Source organism: Chelon labrosus, assembly GCF_963514085.1.
Source record: "Chelon labrosus genome assembly, chromosome: 12".
In the NCBI taxonomy this organism is placed as follows: Eukaryota; Metazoa; Chordata; class Actinopteri; order Mugiliformes; family Mugilidae; genus Chelon; species Chelon labrosus.
The window spans coordinates 11,275,469-11,299,523 of NC_140345.1; the positions used below are offsets into that span (position 1 = coordinate 11,275,469).

General features: G+C 44.1%; 1 protein-coding gene across 3 annotated transcripts; it reads right to left on the bottom strand.

Annotated features, from left to right (window-relative positions):
• Positions 1-2,399: 2,399 nt before the first annotated feature.
• nr4a3 (nuclear receptor subfamily 4, group A, member 3) lies at positions 2,400-23,763 on the bottom strand. 3 transcript variants are annotated; one of them, XM_084557175.1, is made up of 8 exons: positions 23,608-23,763; positions 20,467-20,637; positions 15,358-16,193; positions 10,784-10,913; positions 9,924-10,087; positions 9,616-9,815; positions 6,734-6,912; positions 2,400-4,990 (listed from the first exon to the last, which is right to left on the bottom strand). In XM_084557175.1, exons 3-8 carry the CDS (start codon positions 16,189-16,191, stop codon positions 4,728-4,730), a joined length of 1,770 nt encoding a protein of 589 aa, XP_084413301.1. In that variant the 5' UTR covers positions 16,192-16,193; positions 20,467-20,637; positions 23,608-23,763; the 3' UTR covers positions 2,400-4,727. The 3 variants fall into 3 exon arrangements, with proteins under 3 accessions (XP_084413301.1, XP_084413300.1, XP_084413302.1); XM_084557174.1 differs by lacking the exon at positions 23,608-23,763 and adding an exon at positions 21,332-22,531; XM_084557176.1 differs by lacking the exons at positions 20,467-20,637; positions 23,608-23,763 and adding an exon at positions 19,503-19,584.
• Positions 23,764-24,055: the final 292 nt, after the last annotated feature.

Genomic DNA, 24,055 nt, shown 5'->3' on the forward strand with positions numbered 1-24,055 from the left:
TTGCGTTCCTCTTCACGGCGTCACGTTATATTGTTGCTAACAAGAAGTCATTCAGAAATTTCTGAAATTTCTGGTTTCTTTCCTGTATTTATTATATTACACGGTGTTTCCTCCGTGTTGTTTCATTTTTTATCAAAAGTCAAAACTTGTATTATTAGGTTTTGACACCAAGGCAATAAACGGATAGCATTTACATTAATTTAATGGCATGGCTAGATACTATTCTACTGTATTTGTGTGCTAATTAAATAAAATAAAGGGATTTAAGTGTTCTTTTTGGGGGTTATGTATACAATTTGTAGCCACAACTAAGACAGAAAAAGACTACAGAAAATATTACTGACAACTTAAATGAAATGAGAAAAGAACAAGAGACTTTTTTGAGGCTGGTTAAGATTTCTCAGGTGGGTGGGGTCTAGCTCAATGTCTGTGGACTTTAAAACCTCAAACTTTCCAAGCCGCCCTGCAGCCCTGCTGCTGTGTGGTCACCTTTTCAAAGGCACTTGTGAAAGTGATGTATTAATATGTGTGACCTTTAAAAGCTATTTCTCATGAAAGCTAAACAATTAAAATAACGTGAACATGCTAGAATACCAGAATACCAATCAGTGACAGTATGTAAATTTTTTATCACAGGCCCAACATCATTAAATATGAAAAAAAAAAGTTAGAATTGCCTTAAAGAAAAAAGAGTAGTAAGTTTGTTAAGTTTGTGAAAGCTTTTGCATTGTATCATTTCCACAGTGCTTTTCTCTGCTGTATCTATAAAAAGCATCAATCCCGTGGAAAAAAAAGTTAAGTGTGATATTTTAGCTTGTGTTGAAATTGGAAGAAAGACAACGAGAGATAACTGGGGTTCCCCCTCCTCTACTCTGAGATCAGCCTGTGTGAGTGGGTCTATTGCATGTTTCCACTTCTCTTCTTCGGCACCTTTTACCTTTGACATTTAGGCCAACACCCCACACACTCTTCCCTCAGCGGATGCTCCATGCGAGGGGCCACAGTAAAACACACAGTCCCCAGCCACAGGGGATTTCCCCTGGTGCTGTACACATGTAGTGAGTGTGTGTGCTTTTCTATATTTCTCTGTGTGTGTCTGTCCACTTTCAGGGGACTCCCAGAGTTGCAGACAGAGGGGGAGGAACAAAGCTGACAGTGAAAGTCTAAATAGCAAATCATCAAAAATGCTTCTCCCTCTGTGTTTGTGTTAGAGAGAGATACAGTATGTCAGGGGAGTGTGTGTGATTAGTAGTTTTGATAATACAGTCACATTATTACTGAGGCTCCTTCAGGTATTAAAAAGCAATTCCTCATAATGGCAATAATTCTGTTTTTAAAGGTGAAGACAAGTATTGATTATGGTTATGGCTATTGGAAGTCTTCTGGAAATTAATGTAAGTCATTGTAATGATGGAAACATGATTGTGTGTGTGTAGATGTGTGTGTGTTGGGGGCAGGAGGACTCAGCTGCCATTTGTTTCAGTCTAATCCGGGAAGTTTGTCAGCAGGAGAGGAAGCCAGCAGGGAGCTCTGTTCACTTCTTACCTCCTGAATCTCACTGTTTTTATAGCAGGTGTGATTAGCACATCCTGATGCCTCAGTGGATGTAGGGCTTTTTCACAGCAGACGTTTTGACATGTCCTAGTAGGAAAAGCACAGGTGTTACTAATAACATTTACGTTGGCTCTGTTCTGTGCAGGTGTCCCAGTAAGCCGTGACACCGTGACAGGGAGCCAACATGCACAAAACCAGGGATTTGAACCTGAAGCAGGAGAACGGACACTCAGGGTTTTCTAATCTGTGTTCTTCCTGTTGCAACATGTCTCCTTGTTTTCCACAAAAAAGTCTACTTACACCACAACCTACGTGTGACATGTATTATTATTCAGCTGATACTTCATTAAACGGTAAGAGTGACGAGTGTATTTATTTACCTTGGTGTTAATGTATGTCATGTCAGCATTTAATTTCTAAATGAAATATTTATACTATACATTTTACAGTTCTAATCAGACTAGGCGCTATAAACCCACGGTGAGAAAAATACCTGCTTTGAATTTGTGTGAATGTGTGCATAAGAATTTACAGGTATTTGTATGTGTTTGTATGTTCTAATGGGACCTCTAATTAAGACTCAGGGTATCTGCAATCTGTCAGCATTGATCGATTGGCCGGGAGACTGACAGCCCGCTGTGGGTAAGTGTGTGTGCACATATGCAAATTTTGAGTGTGTGTTTTGTTCTTCAAGCTCTCTGTTTTACTTGTCACTCGGATATGGAAGTTACTATCTTTTGCACACACACACACACACACACACACACACTAAAAAAAGGGTGTGAATGGTCTTTTCCTGGATGCTGATCAAACACAGAAACGTCACAGTCCCTGACGGGACTACAAGGTGTACGAGATGCAGAAAAATGTAATGGAATATTTACGGTCATTTCCTGGTTAGTATTTAACACGTAAAGCCCCTTTGTTTCTAGTTTCTGTAGTTTCTGTGCGTTTAAATACCAAGAGGCAGAACACTTGGTGCCGTTTGGTCCTGTCATAGATTTTATCTCGTACACTCCACACTTGTACGTGCACTCTGAACTTTACTCTAATGCACTTCTTTCTCACAGATATAGCAGCTCACAATTTCACAACCACAGTTACTATCAATCACCTGGCTGCTCGAGTGTGTGTGTGTGTGTGTGCGTGTTCACAGTGTCGTGCAGGACGGCAAGTGAGTGATGGCAGTGACAGTATAGACGGCATGTGCTGTGAAATGTCACCGTGGCGATCGATGGTGTTTAACGAGGCTGGAGGCTGATCTGGACCTCATGCTAACATGAAGCGCTCCTCTCCTCTCCCCTCCTTCCCCTCCTCACTCTCCTAATCCCCTTCTACTCTCTGTGAGAGCCTCGGTGTCCCTCAGGAGAGAGACGAGGCCTTTTACCTGTCAAGAGGCTTTTGTGTCTGACAAGGCACACACACACACACACACACACACACACACACACACACCCAAGCGTTCTGTATAAGTTGGCTCAAATTTGATCTTCTGTTGGCTTTTAAAAAGCTTTAAACATTGTAAAGTTTGGTTGTTTTTGCATTTTGTGTGAAGCAGTACATTAATTCTTGGGAATCAAAACACAGGACGCAGTGGGTCAGAATAATCAGAACTAGTTTATGATTTCAAAGTGCTGAACAGAAAATCCAGTGAACCAAAGAGAAAGAAAAAAATCGAACAGGAAACTCTAACCAAAGAAAACAGCAACTTTTTTTCTTTTTTGTTTCTCTTCTTCAAAAAACAATGCACAACTCGTACCACAATATTTGAAAAAGCTAAAAACACTTCAAAATATTAGTTTTGTATATATATATGTATATATATATATATATATTTATATTTATATCTATATAATTTTGCTTTTTTCATTTTAAAACTGCTGTCGTGAGTGTGTGAGTGGGTGGTGGAGGCCTGGGGAGATCCCCATAGAGCTGCAGTCTGAGACACAAACACAGGTCGAGCTGTTTTGACAGGCTTATAACACACCATGCATATGATCCTGGCTTCTCTAAGCGTACACACAAAGACAGTACGCAGCCGTGTCCTCCACACTGTCACACAGCCTCCACAATAGAAATGAAAAGAAAAAGAGCATGAATGTGGAATGTTTCACTCCTGGAAGTACAGCTATCTGTCGAGCACCCTCCAGTCGCCGGGTAGGGTGTGTGTCTGTGCTTCTAGCCCTTCTCAGGGCATAAGTGCTTCAAAAGCCAATTTCTGTTCATGTTCATCCCTCCATACTCCACTCGACCTATGATTTCAAAACGAGTTAATAAAAAAACAACATAGTAGAGCAAGTTCAAGTCTGGGTGACTCAGTCATCGATCGTTAGTGCACAGTATCTCCTCTGCTGTCTAAAGCCAGATGGAGACTGTCTCTTCCTTTCAGCTACTGAGCAGTCTTCGTATCAAAATAATTTAGAGTTTGAAAATGGGCTGTTCCTCCTCCGTCTCTTCCTTTTGTTGTGAGATAGCACTTAAGAAATTGCACTTGAAACTAAGAGCCCACCTCAACAGCCACTTCCGTGTGTTTATGACATATCTGTGTAATGTTTATGCCAGTCTACCCTTATGCTGTCTGACCTTTGACATTCAGTACATTACAGTATGAAAACGCCTCGTTCCTCCTGTCAGCGGGAGGTAACTAAACAACAACTTTGAAAACCTTCCTTCACACTGACACCTCTCCTTGTATCTTTGCTAAAAAAGAAGTCCTCAGACTGAATGAGCCAGGTCAAAACACAGATAAACAGTACTCATGAACATTTGTCTTTCTTTTTGTTTTGTTTTTTTTGTTTTTTTGCAGAAAGAGTTGCCACCCAGACGGAGAGAGGACAGTAAAGAGTCATTTTTTTTTTCTGTTGTCCATCTCAACTTCATCATCCTCCCCCACGTGAGAAAAACAGGAGGATTAAATAAAAAGTAGTAAAGCGTTTGAGTAATTGTCTTTTATACAGGTGAAAAGCATTTTTAGTTGGCTGTCCATTCGAGTGAAAGGCGCTCTTGTTTGGTTGTCCTGTTGAGTGAGAAGCATTTGATTGGCCCTCTCTGCTCTGCATCAGTCAGAAGGGAGTGCGTCGCTCTTCTGTGTGTGTGTGCACGCTCCTAGGGGAAAAGGCCTTAACAGGACATGACGTGTTTTTATTTTTTCTCTGTGCGGTCATCCTGGGCTGTCAGTATGGCAGAGTGTCCAGGAACCTGTCAATCAACGGTGGGGGCGGTACCAGGTCCTCCAGCTTCAGGTAGAAGATTCGTTGAAGGCCCTGGGTCCTCTGGGAGCGGAGCTCTGCCCTTAAGCCCAGAATACGACTCAGAGGAGGCACAGCCTTGGACGAGGAGGAAGAAGAGCCGCAGCCCAGGTGGTCTCTGAGACAACAAATGACTTTATTCTGCAGCTCCTCGACCCTCTTTGAGTCCTTCAGCCCTGGGACTTGCTCTGTAGATAGAAAGCCAGACAGACAGAAAGAGACGTTAGGAGAATAATTCATTAAACGCCAAAAATTAAGTCAACGGAAACAGAAATACACACACATGTACATGAATCAGAGCTCATTCAGCTGAAAGAACATTAGCTTCATCTTCTTCTATATTGAATTCCACCTCATTAGCCTGTAAGGCTCATGTTCTTAACAGGCCTTAACCTGCCTCATTCACTACAGATCAATACTCAGTCTAACCTAATAAGCCCCCTGCACACTGTGTACAGCCTGCACAACATACAAGTATAAGGCACACAGACACATATACATGAACCCATATATTCATATTAAACACGCTGAAATGGTGTGTTGGTCCCTGCAATTTGAGAATTTAAGACACTGACAGTAACAAAAAGGCTCAACTAATTGCTGATTATTTGGCCCTGTGAGCAGCCAAATGAAATTAGAAACACATACACACACACACACACACACACCCACTGCTGCCCATAGCAACTCCAGTGGCACTCGCACCAGGCTTAATGTGACACTAACTCATTCTGTGGAGAACAGGGTGTCCAGCCCCTCACATGCAAACACACCGACTCACACACGCACACATATAAGCACGCATACAAGCTGGAACGTCCTGCAGGGGAGGCTGTCACTAGGACCAGTCTCACTTTGAGGTATCCATTATCTGAAGCTTATTTATTGTTTGTTTATGTGACTCTTTTGTTTGTTGTGTTTGCTGCTGCAGAGTCGCTCCAGCCCTCCTTTCACGGCGGCTTTCAGACCCCTCGCACACTTTCGCTTCCCCGTCTTTCTTCGCGCGCTCTCTCTCTATCCCTCCTTTCTCTATGTGCATGAGCTCCCGGGGAGAGATCGATGACTGCCTTTCTGCACAGGCCACTCTAAAGCGGTCGATCGCCTGGTGGCTCTGGTGGCTCAGTTGTGGCTATGCGCTGTGTGCTTTGCCGAGGTGGCAGAGCGCCACTGAGAACACTGTAGACGCCATTCCAGAGCCGTGCTCCACGGTGGGCTGGTCGATCAGGCACAGAGTTAAGTGCTCCCCCAGAGAGTGAGGATGGGGTTTAGGGCTTAGACAGAAAAAGAGGTGGAGGAAGAGGAGGTGGCGGGGGCAGGGTGAGGTAAGGAAGCCAAGCGCAGAGGGAGGGGGATTTCACACTCTGCACATTAATGTACAGATTCTGACTCTGACACGAAGCTGTAAAAAAACTAAAATATGAACGCCCAGTTACAAAGTATTTTCTGTCTCCTTGGGGTACGTTTCTAATGCATTTTCCCCACGACTAAATTCTTGCTGTGTCCGAGATGTGTGCTCACAGGGAACGCTTTGATTCTCCTTCCATTTTTCACACATGCACACTGATTAGAGGGGCAGGTGTGCCGCAGGTGCAGCAGGTGCTTCTGGGTATCAGGTTCTTGTTTCAGCCATGGATGTGCGGGGACACGCATGCACATGTGTGTCTTTGAGCGTATATGTGACGTTAGTGGATGTATCCACCTGATCACTGTCACACTAAATCACCCAAAAGCAAAGCTCAGGGAAAAAGGGAAAGAAGGTGTATGTGCCTGTGACCGTAAAGTGTTTAGGCATAACAGACTTGCAGTTTGTTTGGAGTTGAGAGCGGAAGACGTGCTTCTAAAATGCATATGAAGACTGGTCGCTATTTTTTGTGCATTTGTAATTTAATTTCCCCCTGCTGGTAATTCTGTGATTTGAAATCTGCTGTTACCTGTGAGCAGTACGAGGGCGGCCAGGCAGGCGAAGGCAGAGGCATCCAGGTTTAGGCTCTGGAGGTGGGTGGAGAAGTCCCGGATGGAGTCCAGCCACTCTCCGAACCCACGAAGGCACTGGAACCTGTGCAGCACCAAGCCATTACAGAACACTAGTTTATCCTCTGACAGCATCGACCTGAGAAACAGAGGGAGAGATGGCAACGGTTAGATCTCCACTCTAATGAAATGCTGTATTTTCCCTCATGTATTGTAAATATAGCTTGACATACTGGAGCAAGGAAACAATTACAATAAAAAACAATGAGAAAACCTGGCAGTATGTGCACTCACGCAGAAATGGGACACACATCAAACACAAGCATGCAGCTGATTAAGGTTGTGTTTTCCAAATTATAGCATTTTAAAACATTCCTGTGTTTCCTTGTGGCAGGGTGGGGTGAAGGGTTAGGGCAGAGGGCTGCTTCGTGTGTGTGTGTGTGTGTGTGTGTGTGTGTGTGTGCATTTCCAAATAGGTAAATTGTTATAGCTTTAATGTGCCTAGGCTGTGGTGTGCAGTGGAAACACTACCATTTAATGAGGAAATGAAAAGTCCTCTCAGATGTATTTAACCATCACTTACTCACGACACACAACATCCCACTTCTTTACAATCAAGCAGAGAGGAAGAGAGAGAGAGCAAGCAGTGAACTGCAGAGACCTATGACTGGTCTTTATTAATGCCAAAACGAAGAGCATGGTCTTCTTTGGCGAGCTGGTACAGGCAAAAGGTTGCAAAGGCTAATGGAAGTTGCAGGGCAAGGGGTGAAAGGGTGCGCTCAGAAAGCACATCGTGTTGAGAAAAGAGAGAGAGAGAGAGAGAGAGAGTGAGGAGAGGGGGAAGCCTCAAATTACACCCTGCACAAACATTAGTTTAGCAGTTATGAGGGTAAGATGCAGTGCCATTTGTATCTAATTATCCTTACTACAGTTTAAAAGAGGCACTCCACCCACTCTCAGCCAAACACATGCACAAATATGCTTGAATAAATTAAACGCACCTTTCTGTCCTATACACATAAACTATTAGCACAATCTACCAGAACCCAGATGTTTATTTACAAACTAGAAATGTGAGAAAGAAAGAGTAATGAGAAAACAAGCAAGAGGCAGATGTTAGGACATGATGTGCGGCTCTATAGCTGTATGAACCCTGGCTGCCCCGACTGTGTGAAAGATAAAGCGTATTCTATTACAAACGACTGTTTTTAATACTTTTTAATGTAAAAAAATAAAACTGACTTTTGTTAAATTAGGTTTACAAATTTGAGTGCATAATGGAAAGTCTAAAAAAGTTTGTGTGTGAACATTTTTTGTGGACTAAACGCCTTTTTAATGCTAAATAGAAGAAATTGAAGGGTTGGTGAAGAAAAAAAACATGAAGAAAGTGTCTATCTACACCTGTAAACACACCTCTGAAACAAAGCTAAATATTATTTGATGATATTATTTGACCCTTGTCTGATAGGAGCTCAAACTACACACACCAGCTGGTAGACAAGCAGATGCACGCACACACTCAAGCACAGCTGGATTTCTGCCACACATTCCACTCACCCCTGACTACACTGTCACCACGGTAGTCAACCAATAACCACAGAAACTGTTTGGTAACGGGGTCCTTACAGCAATGCCGGCCCGAAGAGTGAAGCAAATTTACTTTACGCACATGGTGCGTACACACGCTTGTACAGACGCACGCTTGTGCGGTGGTCTGCAAGGCATCTAGGTTCAACACAGGGTCAATGCAGGGCCACGTCAACAACGGGAGCGGAGTGTGGATCGCATCCTTTGCTCTCACGGAAGACAGAGAAAGTAAGACAGTGCTGTGTTTGTGTGCATTTTCCACCGTGCCGTGGGAGTTTGGCTGATGGGAGGATGAGCAGTGTGTGCGAGCATGTGTGCGTTTGATAGAGGCCCCAATGAGTCCACCCTTTAACGTGAGTCAGAGTCCCAGCCTGATCCCCCTCCTGCTGAGACTGTGATGCCACCACCCATCCTCTACCCACCCTGCACCTGGACCTACACTGGGAGGAGGAGAGAAAGTTGGGCTTCTACATCATCGGTGTGTGTGAGTAAGTGTGCTTGTGTGTCTGACTGTGTTGGTCTTCTGTCCTAGACGACAGTGCAGACAAAAGGATGAGCTTGTAGCCCGGCCTCCCTCCTCCCCATAAATTTAACCAGCCACATGCCTTACAAGAGCAGACCGGTAACCCAGGGTAATTCTGAGGCAAAGATGGGCCAGGCCAGTCATAATGGCACCACAGGTATCCACGAGTGAGACACACATGTGCTCACACACGCACACACACCACTGGACGCCCAAAGTCAATTCTCCTTTTATTTCAGTCAGCTGAACTGAATATGTATTTCCTTCCATAACAGCCCTTTTCAGTCTCTCAGCTGACTAGCTTTTAGATGGAATTGATCCTGTCAATTCACAGTTCACAATGTTAGCACAGTTTTAGCTTGCAGAACGCACACAGAGCTCTCTGTGCGTCAGATATCAGACGAGCGGAGCGGAACTCTGTGGGTGTAGCTGCTGTCATAGCTACAGACTCCATTCATAATTTGGTTCATATGGCGATTACTCAGCTGCTCTCCTCCTACTCTGGACATACACCAACACAGCAGCACACTGCTCTGCTGGCATAGCTACAAACTGTACTGTGATGATATAGGATATTAAATGCCCGTTGCTCCTAACCCAAAGTTTTCAAATCTGTTCATATGATTGGAGACGTGTGTATATTTTTACATTGAAAGAGTTAAAAGTTTTCATCCGTCATCTCATCATGTGCTTCATGCTGGTACAATACAGGCGCCATCTGTGCCTTCTCACCTGTGAGCCAATCGCAGGACAAACAGCTCCAGGAAGGCAGAGTCTATGAGCAGGTTCTGATCTTCACGCTGGAGTTCAGAGAAGCCGGGCAGCCGGTCAGCCCAGCACCGCGTAGTCTCCATCGAGATGGTGAGAAGCCTGTAGAAGAGCTGGATATCCTCTGCATCCGAGGAGGAAGTCGGAGGGTCGGCAGCACTAAACTGTTGGACACGGAGAAAGCAGAGAAATTACCGAAAGAACTCACAGACGCATCATGTTTCTCAATACACATGTGCATTTCTAGGAGTTAAATTAAGTGTTGGGGGTACCTGGCTGTAGTCAAGTTCACGGGGTGTGCAGTGGGAATAGGCCCTGAGCAGAGCGGAGAGCAGGCTGAGAGGTGGAGAAGGAGGAGACGCCTCAGTCTGCAGGGGGCTCTTTGGTTTGGAAGGCAGACGGCCTCGGCGCCCCTTCAAGCTATCAGTACGCACCACTGTAGACCAGAGAAAGATACACAGTGAAGTTCTATTCTCCAGCTGATGACCTTGACATCAGTATTTTATAACACTGGAATCACGACTGACAGGAAGTTTTCTCCGCAGGAGCTCTCCAGCAGTGCCACTATCCCAACACAGGAGGCTGCGAGCCAGCAGATGGCAGTGGAGCTGTTCTGCAGGCTGCAGAATGCAAGAGTGTGTTCTGTTCGTTCGTTTGCATTCATGTGTGTGTGTGTGTGTGTGTGTGTGTGCAAGTGGGTGGGGGTATAACAGGACGTGTGAGACAGGTGAGAAACCTCAGGGAATCGAGAGCAGGATGAGTGTCACGCTGATTCTACACATTAGCAAAACATCTCTGCTTTGCAGCAACTGTCAGCATATGATACGTGATGACACAAAGGGATGGAGGAGATGTGTGAGAATCGTAGGCTAGTGTCACATTTGTGTCTCTTTAAAAGCTTTGCAGCCATCCTGATTCATTGGTTTAGGAGGTGGCGGGGACTAATTGGTGTGGCATACTTCCTACTTGCACCGGAAAGAGGACTACATGGATGTGTGTGATGCTACCAGAGGCCAGGTCATTACCGGCCTATTAAACCCTGATTGCACAGACAAACGTTATGATCACAGACTTGTGTTGCAGGATCAGGGCATGTGTGTTACCAGTGGGTATCAGGTGTGTGGTCTCCTACCTTCCTTCACCATGCCCACACTCAGGCACTTCTGAAAGCGGCAGTATTGGCAGCGGTTGCGTCTCCTCTTGTCCACAGGACAGTTCTTACTGGCCAGGCACACATACTTGGCGTTTTTCTGCACGGTGCGCTGGAGAAACAAGAAACGGGCATACCGATAATCAGCCTCCAAACACAATCAACACCTAATATTTGATTTGTTTAATTCAATTTCTGTTTTTTTCCTCCTCCCCCATCAAAGAATGAAAGCAGAAGCTCGCAGGTCAGATTTTAATTACGCGCTGAAAGGCGGCGGTGACATCAGTATAATTAGATAAAATTAATTTTCCAACAAGCCTCGCCTGCAGGAGGGACAATTTTATTAGCGCCGGAGCTGACAATGGGGATCGAGCACGCGGCGTGCAGAGGCGGGTCCCGAGAGACGGGGGACAGCGGACGTAAGAGCTGCGTGATCAGATTGTTTGTGAAGCTCGCGGGTCAGCTCGTGGCACCTGCGGGGCCTCGCGCATCGCGCCTCTCTCAATGGGCCCCGCGGGAGCTGTTTTCTCCTCGGTTGGCTCGCGCGATTATTACTGACCTTATTAAAATGAAATCAGAAACGGGCCACGTGGGGGGCGGGTGCGCTCACCGCGTGGATGGAAGACAGTAATAACTGAGGTGGTTGTAAATGCCTATATACTCTTTTGTGCGCGCGCGGACCTACGCACCAATCCCGCGCATTTGGGACCAAAAAAAAAAAAAAAAAAGCTGGATTTAGACACTGGCTGATCTTTCAGCTAATGTGGGATGTGAAAGTATTAATTAGTCTTAATATAAACAAACCACAGAAGCACATTATATTTTCTTGTAGACAGTGGGACAAGCCCAGTGAGATCTCCAGGCCATGCCGCCAGTCTTTACATGCTTACATGACAGACAAATTAAATCGTTTGGGAATGTCTTTGCCGAGGGTGATATATGCTACAACAAAACAATTGGACAGAAAATACATCTACACTGTAACTGCTTTCTTGCTAAGCGCTTACAGTTTACATTCTATACACTCCCGACCCGGGCAGTGACTACAGACGTCCACAAACTGTACGTTAAACGAACGGAACACATGGGAAGTGCCATGGCCTCCCCCTTTTTCTTAAACGCCTCTAATACACATCAAAACAAATAAATCCAATTAGGAACCCCTCGCGCCACACATGATTGTGCCCCCGGGAGACCAATAACACACCAATTATTCCATATGCTCCGGCGCGAGTGCGGAACTGACGCGTAATGGGCGCCAGTGCCGGATGAGAGTCGTTGCCATGGCACCGCTGATCGCCGTGAATGTCTCCCTCTCATCCCTTCAATGGTCAATGACCCGTGCGCGCGAGGATAAGTAAGTTGTGGTCATTAATGTGTTTGAGGGAAAATAGTATCCGTTTAGTGAGAGTCTATTAAACATACATGAAGCTACAGGAGAGGTTGCATGACGCACAAAGCATCAACATTTATATACACATTTACAACTCTGCAGCAAGGCCAGAACAACGTTTAAAAACATTTGTTGATAAACCAAATTAATGCGCTTGAGTTTGGTATTTTTTTTGAGGTTTGGAGTGATTATTTCTTTCTTCAAACTTCAAAGAGCTGGTGTTTTCCTGCAGTGTACCACTGAAGGTTAGGGTTGCAAGTGAATGTGGTGTATGCCGAGTCAGCTCTGGGGGAAGCTCTTCACTTCGCTGACCTCAGGGCTTAGTTTATAAGATAGTTGGTTCCAAGAAAAGCCTGAGTTTACCATGATCAATTGAGGTTTTGATAAATTAAGCTCTCATGAGTGAGCGCTGGCCTGTCTCCTGTTGTCTGCTGCATGCGTGTGTGTGTGTTGGGGGGGGGGGGGGGCTCTTGTGACTTTGCTTTCTAATAAGCAGCGTGGAGCATGACTGGCGTCTCAGCAGAGACACTGCATAGAGGAGCTAATAGTATGACTAGACCCTGATATCAATGTACTGCCTCTGTATAGGCGCAGGTAAACACACAATCATACATACACACATCAAATTATATTAGATTACCAAGCATGTGGGTCCTTCTTGTGCTCTTTACACTGGATGGGACCGCCTATGAGCGTGCGTGTATGAGTGTACATGGAAGAGAGCTAAGTATACTTTGGTCTGGTTTAAACGAGTCTCATCTGTCCTGTAATTCATCTTAACGTCCACCCCAAATTTCACTAAGATGAAAAACTTAAAATTTACTTTTGTTCAGAAACTGAAGTTTTGTGGCCGTAGCTTCTGTGGGCATGGCAAAAACATAATTCAAGAGGAAAAGGTTAATTTAAATGTTGAGAGTCGGGACTGAAGAGTGAGTTATGTGCGCTAAAAGCACATTCACAGAAGGAGACACAAGTCGAGAGAAGCACACATGCTGTGGGTGTTGTGGGGGCTGCATAGAGGCATGCAGAGGCAGATTCTTGACATGTAACATGTGCTAATAGCCCTGGCTTAAATTAAAAGCCTTCAGGGACTTTGCCCCCCTCATTCGAAATCCCACCCCGTCTTCTGCTTCAGTCTCTCTTGTCTGTACATAGAGTTCAAGGGTGGTTTGAAGTGTAAAAAATCTGTGTCGGCATCTGTGAGCTGCAGTATGTCGGTGCAAGTGGTTATCAACTTATATGCAACCAGCTAGTTTTTCAGTCTTCTTTTCACCACTAGACTGACACCACCTCCCAAACTTTCTGTGACTAATGTGCTGTGCAGTCAGTGGAAAATAAAAATTGTGTGCAGTGAACTGAGCTGTCCGTATATTTTGGCTGACAACAGCACAGCTAATGCAGCTCACTGGTTAATACAGTGGGTGCATAAAAACAGGTTAATTGTTTTTTTTTTTTTTTTGTTTCTGACTAAATGTATTACACTGACAGCTGAGATAGTTTTTAATTTAAAAAAATTCAAATTCTGAATAGGTTGGCTAAACTAATGGAAACCAGTGAATGCATTATTCAGCCAAAATGATAAAAACTACTTGTTTAGGAGCTGAAATTAATGCAGAAGGAAAATGTGCTTCAAATTGCACTAATGAAATAACAATAATTTACAGCAAGCCTCAACTACGGTTGAATGTGTAATAACTATTCATGGATAATTGAATATAATCAGGAAAATATGTTAGGGGACAATAAAACCATCAGGATAATGGAGGTAATGTGCCCGAGAGTATGTGAAAAAGAGCAGGTGTGTTAAAGGTTTGATGCATCCTGGATTCAACGTTGATGTTACATGTGCTCCCGTATGTGTTGCTGCGTGCGTATGTTGTGTGTGTGCATGGTTGGTTGCATCTGCATATGTGTGTAAAGGAAACATAGCGAGGTTTGACAGGCGCTGTGGCTGCGGAGTGCTGCAGCAAACAGACAGCCCGCAGCCTGCTGCCACCAGACGCTGCTTTCATTAATTACTAAATAAAAACTAATTGTGAAACTAATTGAAAAGAAGGATAATTTATTTCCACCTACCAGGGGCATTATTCAATTACCTCAGTGTTTGCACCCTCCTTCTTGCTGTCTCTTAATTTTTTGCTCTCTTGTCTCATGCAGCCAATAGAATGCTTGTAAGTGTGCCGGGAAACGTTATAATTCAGGAACTGGGTAAATCAATTAATTCACTGAGTCTGAGTTTACTGTAATTTCAAGTGCTATACAATGAAGACTTGCATATTTATACAGAAAAGTGTGTTAAATCCATTGTGTTTTCTGACTCGCACAAGGTAAATGAAAAATCAGTCTGACTAAAAACTTGCTCTTGGTGATGTTAAACATTGCTTTGTGTGTGTTAGCACGTGTGCGGTAACATGGGATGTGAGACAGCGAGTTGAGAGGTGTTAGATTGAATCATTTGGCGGCCCAAATTTCAAACTGACTCATATCGGCCCCAGTATTTGTCAGTGAATTGTGGTCAGTTTCGTAGCCACTGATTTACTACACGACGCAAAAGGAAAGGAAACTTTGATTTCAAAAATCCTGCCGCACTTTATTACTGACTGACTGAGCATCAAGCACGGTTGTCTGGGAGAGAATACGTGTTTTCATCATCTCGAGTTCTCACGTAGCACAAGCAGTCACACGCACACACACAGACCATGCATATGCACACTTTTCCCACTTGGTTGCTGGAAGAGATGACCCCTGTGGGTGTGTTGTGCTTTCGCAATGACTCCAAAGAAGATTTAGTGAGCGCAGAGAAGGGTGTAGAGTGGGAGTGAGGCAAATGCAAAAACATTTAAAATTGTTTCAAATGATATATGTCAGTCATTCTGCAGCCGGTTTATAGATATTTTAAGGTGGATTGTCTGTTTTCTATGTTTGTGCATTTAGACGTAGGAAGACACGAAAAAAACAAAAACAAGACAGGATGTTTTAAAAGACATTAGGAATACAAAAGAAGTTGAAGCGGAACATATCTTATTAGGAACAACAATATTCACAGATATCTAAAGATGTAGAAAACTGGATTAACTTCAAAAGGGGACTCTGAAGTTTCACCCTTTGATGATGGCTTTAAACAAAATAGAAAACTTGAAATTGTATCATTAAGGCTTTTTACCTTGAAGAAGCCTTTGCAGCCCTCACAAGTGCGTACGCCGTAGTGCTGGCACGCCGCATTGTCCCCACACACGGCGCAGGTTCCCTCTCCTTGGGGCCCGCGTGGGGGAGGTGAGGGCAGGCTGTCTCCTAGTAGTGGCCCACAAGGCCCAAGAGCCAGGGAGCGGAAAGCGAGGCTGCTGCTCCCAGCCCCGCGATGCAGCTGGTACATGGGCTGGTCCAGGGGTGGGCCGTGAGGATGGGACACTGATGAGGAGGAGGAGGAGGAAGAAGAAGAGGTGCGAACCAGTCCTCCTCCGAGACTCTCATAGCCGCTGACGCTGCCGCCGCTGTGGGGTGGGGAGTGCTGGTAGAAGTGTGGAAAGCGAGTGGACTTGAGGGGCCCCGTCTCCAGGCTGGGGGCCAGAGAGTGAGGGTGCGATGGAGGGGCCAGGGGGTGCTCGTCCCACAGGAAGGAGGTGCCAGGCTGGGGCGGCAGAGACGGTGTTGTTGGAGTGGAGGGGGGCGACTGTTTAAAGTACATGGCGGAGGAGGTCATGGCCTCCAGAGGCGGGGCTGTCGGGTAGCTCTCCTCCTCCTTTTTGATAGTGGGCCTGTGTGAAGGCATCTGGTAGAGACAGGAGGACTTGGGCTCATAGCTCCCATCCACAAAGACGTTGAAGCTGGGGAGGGAGGTGGTGGCGGCGGCAGAGATCTCGCCTCCACCCAGGTCCAGCTTGGTGTAGTCAGGGGTCATGAGGTCAGAGCTGTAGCTGTCACCCTGGTAACTGAAGGACTGGCCAGAGTAGGCTGAGCCTGGAGGGGCGGGCCCATACTGAGCCTGCACACAGGGCATGTCTGCCGGGGACACAGAGCACACATACAGGTTAGAGCTGCGTGGCACGTCGGAGCACATGTACTCCAAAAGCTCTTTATTCAAAAAGCATTTCTATGGCGTTAGTAGAGTACAGCTGTATTGCAACAATCGTTAACAGGAGAAGACAGTTCAATGGCATGTGTGTTAATCACTGATTTAAACAGAGAGGCAAGATTTCAACAAGGAGCTTGTCAACAGAAAAGGAAAGACAGTAAATCTACAGGACAAAGGCAGACTATTAGAGACACATGCACACAAAGATAGCACTAAACAGGGCCAATAATCAAACAGCAAATGACTAACAACATTTCTGCACAGCTCTATTGGAACAGGCAGTTTTTTTTTTTTTCAGCTCTTGAGGTGTCAGGGATTTCACAGCGTCGTAAAAGTTTTCTAAATGGAGGTTTTCAATGGCCGTGAAAAAAGGTTTTGAATAAATCTTTCCATTTATACCCAATTTCCTGCGGTAACGCTTCTCGCGCAGGACAGAAGGACCTCAAATATTGCTGATTCTCCCAGAGTTAGTTCGGGTTAGAGAAGCTGCAGTTTCATCTGCGCACGATTCTGAGGAAAAGCGGCCAAGCAAGATCCAACCCAAGCATCTGTGTTTGTGTGAGTGTGTGTGTATGCGTGTGTGTGTGTGTGTGTGCGTGGGAGGCTGGTTAGTCAGATGGCAAAGCAGATGAGATAAAGTTAAATAATAATGGAACCCCATGGTGGTGCTGGATGTTTGCTGCACAATCTCCACACAAACACACACACTGCTAAATGCAGACAGACACACAGACAGATATTTCCTCTAACTGCTACAGACGCCAGTCGGCATGTCTTGAGTTTCCCCTTGATTTAATTCTGCCATGGTCACAGCAACAGGTCACCACCTCATCAGCAGCGTGTGTTTATGTGTGCGTGCGTGCGCGTGTGTGTGTGTGAACTATATGGTCTTATCAAACCTCTTACGTAATACACAACACCTGCGTTTGCGTGCGTCTGAGCGTGCACCTGTGTGCGTGCGTGTGTGTGTTTGTGTGTGCGCACTAATCAGTCATGAGTGTCTGCGCAGCCAGGGTTTTGTGGTGTTTGCTCGTCGATCCTGAGCAGGGAACTGTCAACACGGCGCTGCTCCCATTGACGCCCAGCATGCGCGCGCTCTGCCGTAATCGCCCCCGTCCCCTCGCGCGTCATGTTTGTCTAGTCAAATACGGGACATATCGGTCCTGGTGTTGTTAAAGCACTCACAAATGCCTCCATCCGAGCGGACTCACTCAGGGAATTAAAAGCTTGTATTTCCGGCAACGATCCCCATTTAATTCAGGAATAAAAAATAAAAAAATAAATTAAAAAAGTCGTATAACTCCATAAATAAAAATCTTCTATAAACACGTTTATAATAATAAAAAAATATTTTATTTTTTTTTAGTTTGCGGCCATATATATATATATATATATATATATATATATATATATATATATAAATAAATAAAATAAATATATATATATATATATATATATGCCTAATAAACTACAAAAAATGTCGCTCATAGCGATACAGTGACACATTTATTTAGCCGCAATTAAAATTACACCTGAGGGTCTGTGTGCGTTCTGGCTTCGGGGGAGTGTCTCTAGGAACAAAAAGGGTGACTCAAATGCTTAATTAAGTCATATAAAATACAAATTGGAATACACTCATTCATACAATATTTATTTATTTAGGCCGTTGATTATTTGTCAGAGACAAACAAAATGATATAACCCATTACTGTGAAAAAGAATCTAAACGCTACAACCATAATTTTTTAAAGAATAAATAATTTTATTCGATATTATTCGCTCATATATGAACCAAGGCAACAGACGACACTATGTCTGCAGGTTTTTTTTTTTTTTTTTTTATATTGAGGATATGAGTCAAGCTGTAGGCCTACGTGTGCTTGACGTCACCCAGTTTTTTTCTTCTACAAGTGACCAGCTCTTCAACCCACGTGGAAAAACACACATGCAGCATTATGGGCGTCATGGGGCCTTTCTGGGCTATACCTAAACACTTTTTCAACTGATTAGACAGCAGAGGAGGAAGACAGAGAGACAGAGAGACACGAGAGACACGAGAGAGAGAGAGAGAGAGAGAGAGAGAGACGAGAGACGAGAGAGAGATAGGGGAGTGGTGAACTCTGTGGCTTTGTCGTGTCAGTAGGTCAAGCCTCAGATCACTAGTAATTAGCGCTGCACCTGTCATATAAACAATATTAGCTATACACTCACTTGCCAATTCATTAGGTACACTAGTGAACTCAAAAATCTAACAGCACTACATCCTCCTTGTGACTGTCGTCGTGTTCAGTTTATGCTGGAACAGAAAGGTGGTAATTCAGCTGTTTGATCATTTTGGAGGATGCAGTTTGTGGTGCATTTAAACTGATTTAAATGATATTCAACACAAAAGTGTTTTTGTTATTTAACCTAACCCACTCACTGAATGGGATTGTCAAAATAACAGAAACATGTGTCGGCGCAACACATCACAGTTCAAAAGTAGTATACAAACCACAGCTTGCAAAATAAAATAAAAACAGTTCAATCAACGGCTCTCAGTTATTTTAAGCAAATTCTGAATACTATAACTTAAGATCAGATTCAGTCCAGGACTGTTATATATTATAATTAATTTGTTTTCACTAGTGTACCTAATGAACTGGCAAGTATATGCACACGTTTAATTAATCGTTTTTTTTTGTGCTTAGTTTGCCTGAGAGGAGGTGAAAGAATGAAAGAACGGGTATGTTCTGTCTGTGTGAGAAGAGAAGGTTTTGATGTTTTTTTTTTTTTCACACACACATTTTCATCACCGATGATGTTCAAGATGTCAACATGGACCTGTATATGCTCACTCTGCTAATAACATACACCCTCATCCTGAACAGAACCTGTAAAACCACTTGCGTCTACAAAAGTCTCACCCTCTGTGCTTTGCTTTTCATGGCGTGCCTAGGCTTCACTCAGTGGCACACACACACGCACCGCTGCTCACAAGCTCGGCATCCTCTCTCACACTCACTCACCAATACAAATAGTTGTGTCACTGGAGCGTCTTTATTTTCATGTCACCACACACAGCGGACTTGGTAGGAAACCCTCCAACACCACCATCACATTGCCTATATATTACACCGACATGCACACAGGTGTGTGTGTGTGTGTGTATGTTTATGTGTGTGTGTGCAAGCAAGAGGACAGACAACCCAAGCAGAGTCAGACACAGGTGAGGTGAAAGGGAAACAGTCTCTAACCTCGAGGTGTGCATTTCAACTGGACAAACTGCAGCTGTTCCAATAACTGAGTGCGCTTGTTCATTGTCAGAATGCCATAGATCTAACAAATGAAAACATGAGGTTGCAGACATAAATACAAAAACAGTTTTTCTTTAACATCAGTGAATAATGAAACAAGGTGTTTGAGGCCAGTGGCCGCTCACACAATGAGGAAAAGTGATTTTCACCCATATCCACACACGCGCAGAAATGCACAAACGCAAAGCACAGAGACGACACAACCACGCCAGCACTTACTTAATTCTATTTAAGCCTGTTGTTTGAGAATTTTTCATCTGTTTAATTTATACACAGATCCTAACTGTGGAGACTGGATGTATTCCTGTTCATTTAAAATATTAAATAGAATTTCTTATTTCTATTTTGTACAAAAAAAAAAAATACATCAACAACACAGATGAATATATCTAAGCATATTTTGTCCTGTTTTAGTCATGCAGGCTTTTGAAGACCTTTACTGAGTAATTTGGAGGATCAATGGCATTAGATTAGTCCCTAGCTTCTGGATTTATGTGTGCCTGCTCTCTCTTATCTTAATGATTGAAATGTCAACTTGCCAGCCGAAACACACACGCACACACACATCCACAGACACTCAAGAGGACTGCCAAGAAGAAAGAAAAAATATCACCATGATGTTCGTATTTCTATTTTTTAACAAGAGCAGAGAGAAGAAATAAAGTAGCCTAAATCACAACATATACTACCCTAAATTCTGATTTAACCCCCTTTTTTGATTCTCTTCGGGAGTGTTATGCGTTTATCCTCATGATAAAACACCGCCAAACAACTAACAAATGCACAAAAAGAAATATGCCACAACAGCACTTCCTACAAAAGCATCAGCTGAGAAAAGAAAGAAGGAAAGAAAGAAAGAAAGAAAGATGAAAGTAAAACCAAACTGGTGGTTCGTTTGTGTTACCTGGTGAAAGAGCTTCGCGCTGAATGGTGCTGGGTGTCCGGGATTTAAGGGTGGCGTGGCTGCGGCCGGGACAGGGCTCCTGGAGCGAGGAGGACTCGGCGGTTGTCGTAGAAGGAGTGTCCGATCGCCGGGGCTCCGAGCTCGGCTGGGCGCGCTCTTCCGAACCTGTGCCTGGGTGAGAGAGAGGTGTGGGTTACAGCCGGTGATGAGGCGGCAGGCTGAAGAAAAAGGTGAGAACAGCGATCACCGCGCAGATATGAAAGTCAAAGACACTCAAAGGTAAGTTTTGGTTATTCGTCAAGCAGCCTTTACTTCCTCAAATTTTATTTAGGAAATAAGAGAAATAAGTGAGAGCACCCCACACCGCAAAAAGAAAAGAAAAAAAAGAAAGAAAATGCTCAGAGACATGACAGCACAGTTTCAAGAGCAAAATCGACGAGTTCATTTTTACCAATACAACATGTTTTTTATATGTGAAAAATATAACCTGACTTAAAGTATCGAATGAAAAGAAGCAGGGAGATGAAAGGTTATGTAAACTACTGTGCGCCAGAAAGAGATGCTGGTCGTCGAAACGGTGTAAATTACACTTATCCATGCAAATCCACAGGAACACGACGATTTACACATCTGCAACAATTGCCGATAGATAAGTCACTGAATCCATGCTACAAAGAGAATATTAAGAACCACAACTAAAGACTTTTCGCTCATTTCAGAACTTACACTTACGTGGGCGACGGGTTTCATTCTAACACAAACGACTTCTTCGTTATTATGAGCCTATTACTAAATTCTACGCTGCAAAAGACCAATTCAACCACTCAAAAAAGATCTATGCACAAGTTCTGCTGAAAATACAGACCTACAAATGTGACAACTTTTATAAAAGCTGTCTGTGCCAGTGACTCCACGCCATCGCTTTTCTTGCCTCTGATCAGCACCGTATTCGTCTGCTCAGGGTTCATCCAGAGGGAGAGGCGAATCTAGAAATGTTGGAGAGTCGGACCTGAAACCAAACCAGTGGGCTCCTGTGCGCCGTGCGCCTCCAACTTCAACTCTGCAAAAGGGCGCACTGTGGCCGGCGGATTTCAAGGCCCAGAGCGCCCCCTTTCTGTCACACGCTCTCTTATATAGCCGCGCACCCTCTCTCTCTCTCTCTCTCTCTCTTTGCCAGACTCACAAAAACCCTCGGTGGTACAGGCAAGATAAGAGACCACTCAAATTCCCAGAGTGCGTTTCGATGCAGCCTGTTGACAAGCCACAGCCCTTATAACCGACTCCAAGGGCTACTGGCACCTGCAGCTCGCCCTGCCCCTCACCTTGGTGTCAACAGATCAAACTCGTGCAACGCAACAGCCACTTTTTACTCAACTCTGACCTGACAGGTCACTTCTGAGAGGACGCGCTGGTCCTCTGTGAACTCCTTTGATGGTTCTTTGGTCAGGACATGGTTTTTATACAAAAGCAATGTCCCACATAGCCTCCAGACAAGTTGAAATAAACTAAAAAGGCAATCAAGAGTAAACAAACAAGTCAGTATAACATTTATTTGATTAGGGTTGATTTGGAACAGTTAAGCCATTATTCAATTCTACGTAGAGTCGTTTGAGCACAGAAAAAAAACCTTTACGCCTAAAAGACGGATTTGGTTACAGTAACAGCAGAAATAATATGTTCTTTGATGCAAGCAAAATAACCTCATTCATGTGAAGCTAAAAGCGTAATTGTGCATAAGCGCGCTCTTATCACAGCCTCTGTGGATAGTTAAAAAAGTGAAGATAAAGTGTCCCCACTTAAGAAAATGTAACTTATATATATATATCCATATATGTTAACAAACCAGTCCCCTCTTGCTTTCTTCACAAGCCGAGCCGGCCGATGGGGCTCTGGCCCTGCGCGCACCGGTAACCAAGAGAACGACACAAGAGCTGCAAAGCACGCGCCCCGGAGCGCCGGTAGCCCCCGGTAGCCCCTCGCACCAATAACCCCGGACAGCGCGAGGCTTCCAGCAAACAGAGACAGAGAAAAGAGAGGACATAAAGGAGAGACCAGAGAAATATGTGAGTACTGTAAATCAGCCCTGAGAGAGAGACTGTCAGAAGTGCCTGCGTGCGTAAAAGTGAGTGAGGGAAAACAGGTAAAAATCAGTAAGTTACTTAAGTACCTCAACTAGGACTTTCTTATCATAAGATGTAGCCTATAGAGTTGGCTGTCAGACAGTTCAATGTGTTGTCATCGGATGTCTCCAGGAAATATTTCACAGTGGGCATCTGAAATTTGATGTGGCTTCATGGTTGAGGGAGTTTTTCGAGCTATCGGTGGGAGGAGAGGCCGTGTCCTCATGAAGACAGATTGCCTGTTCACTAGTATGTGAATTATTGTCTTAATATATAAATTAAGAATATCTGGACAGGACTTACATTTTTATGGAGCTCTAATCTTAGAAAGCACGCCATACGGTTTTATAAGTGTGATTTATAATGTATCATGGACTTGCCCATCATTGATATGGCATAGTAAACACAAACACACCCACCTTCACACGGGCACACGGACATAATCAAACGGAACATGATGCATGCTACACCTATAAATCAGTCATTAAGAGCACAATCTCTCCAAAAACATCATAGAAGAGGCCAAAAAAAGAAAAAAAAAGCATGGCATGAAATCAAAGAGCATTAACTCTCCCCTTTCTCTCTCTCTTTCAGCTCTTGCCTGAATGTAGGTTAGACTATTCTCCACTCAGACCAATTGTGCGTCTGACTCCACTTCATTGTGTGAGTGAGAGGCATCTCATTTCCATGACAACCGGAAAGGATATGATACCTTCCCAGCGCAAATTAAATTCGAATTCAGCTTCATCTAGAGACACCGCACACACTCAGAGAGAGACAGCGAGACAATACGAGCAGCTATATACATACACTGGAGGCTGACATATCAACAGGTTGGACGTACGAAGTTGGACAGAAGAGACACGAAGGACATCAGAGAATTAATTTAACACAGGCTATGTAATATAATCATAAACACACACAGCTGAGGGTTAATATGTTTCGGCCGTGTGTGAGTCTGGCGGTCTAACAAGTCTACGAATATCAGAATATCATGGATTCATTCATTCAGTTTACTTACTGGTTTGCTGTAGCGGTTCCGTCTTTACATGTGGTAATAACCTCGCATGAAATATCCTACGTCCATCCAGAATAATCACCAAGAGTTGACGAGTGAACAGAAAAATATGATTAAAAAAAAAAAATACTCTCAGTGTCGAAGAGGCATAGAGTGCATCGGCGGCAAAACAAAAAAAAAAAATCAACAAAAAAGTTTCTTCGACTTACTTTTTGTAAAGTGGTACACAAAGTAGAAAAATAAAAAACGATAATAAAAAAAAAGAAGAGGCAAACTCCCCCGTGTAAGGAGTGCGTCTGCGTCCGCTCCCGTGAGCTAAGTGTGTCGGTGCTGTTGGGTGCTTTGCAAAGTGTGGGGTTTGTAACGCGGGTTTGTTTATGTGCGCCGTCTGAGGGGAGAAAGTCAAATAGTGCATTTATGTGCGCTCTGCCTCCACATAGAGCGGCTGGTA

Coding starts and splice junctions, on each gene's coding strand:
- nr4a3 (XM_084557174.1), bottom strand. CDS start 21,434: ATGAACCCTGAGCAGACGAATACGGTGCTGATCAGAGGCAAGAAAAGC. Junction 16,194..20,466: donor GCGCGAAGCTCTTTCACCAG/GTAACACAAACG, acceptor TGTCCCCGGCAG/ACATGCCCTGTGTGCAGGCT. Junction 4,991..6,733: donor CGCCCTCGTACTGCTCACAG/GTAACAGCAGAT, acceptor TTCTATCTACAG/AGCAAGTCCCAGGGCTGAAG.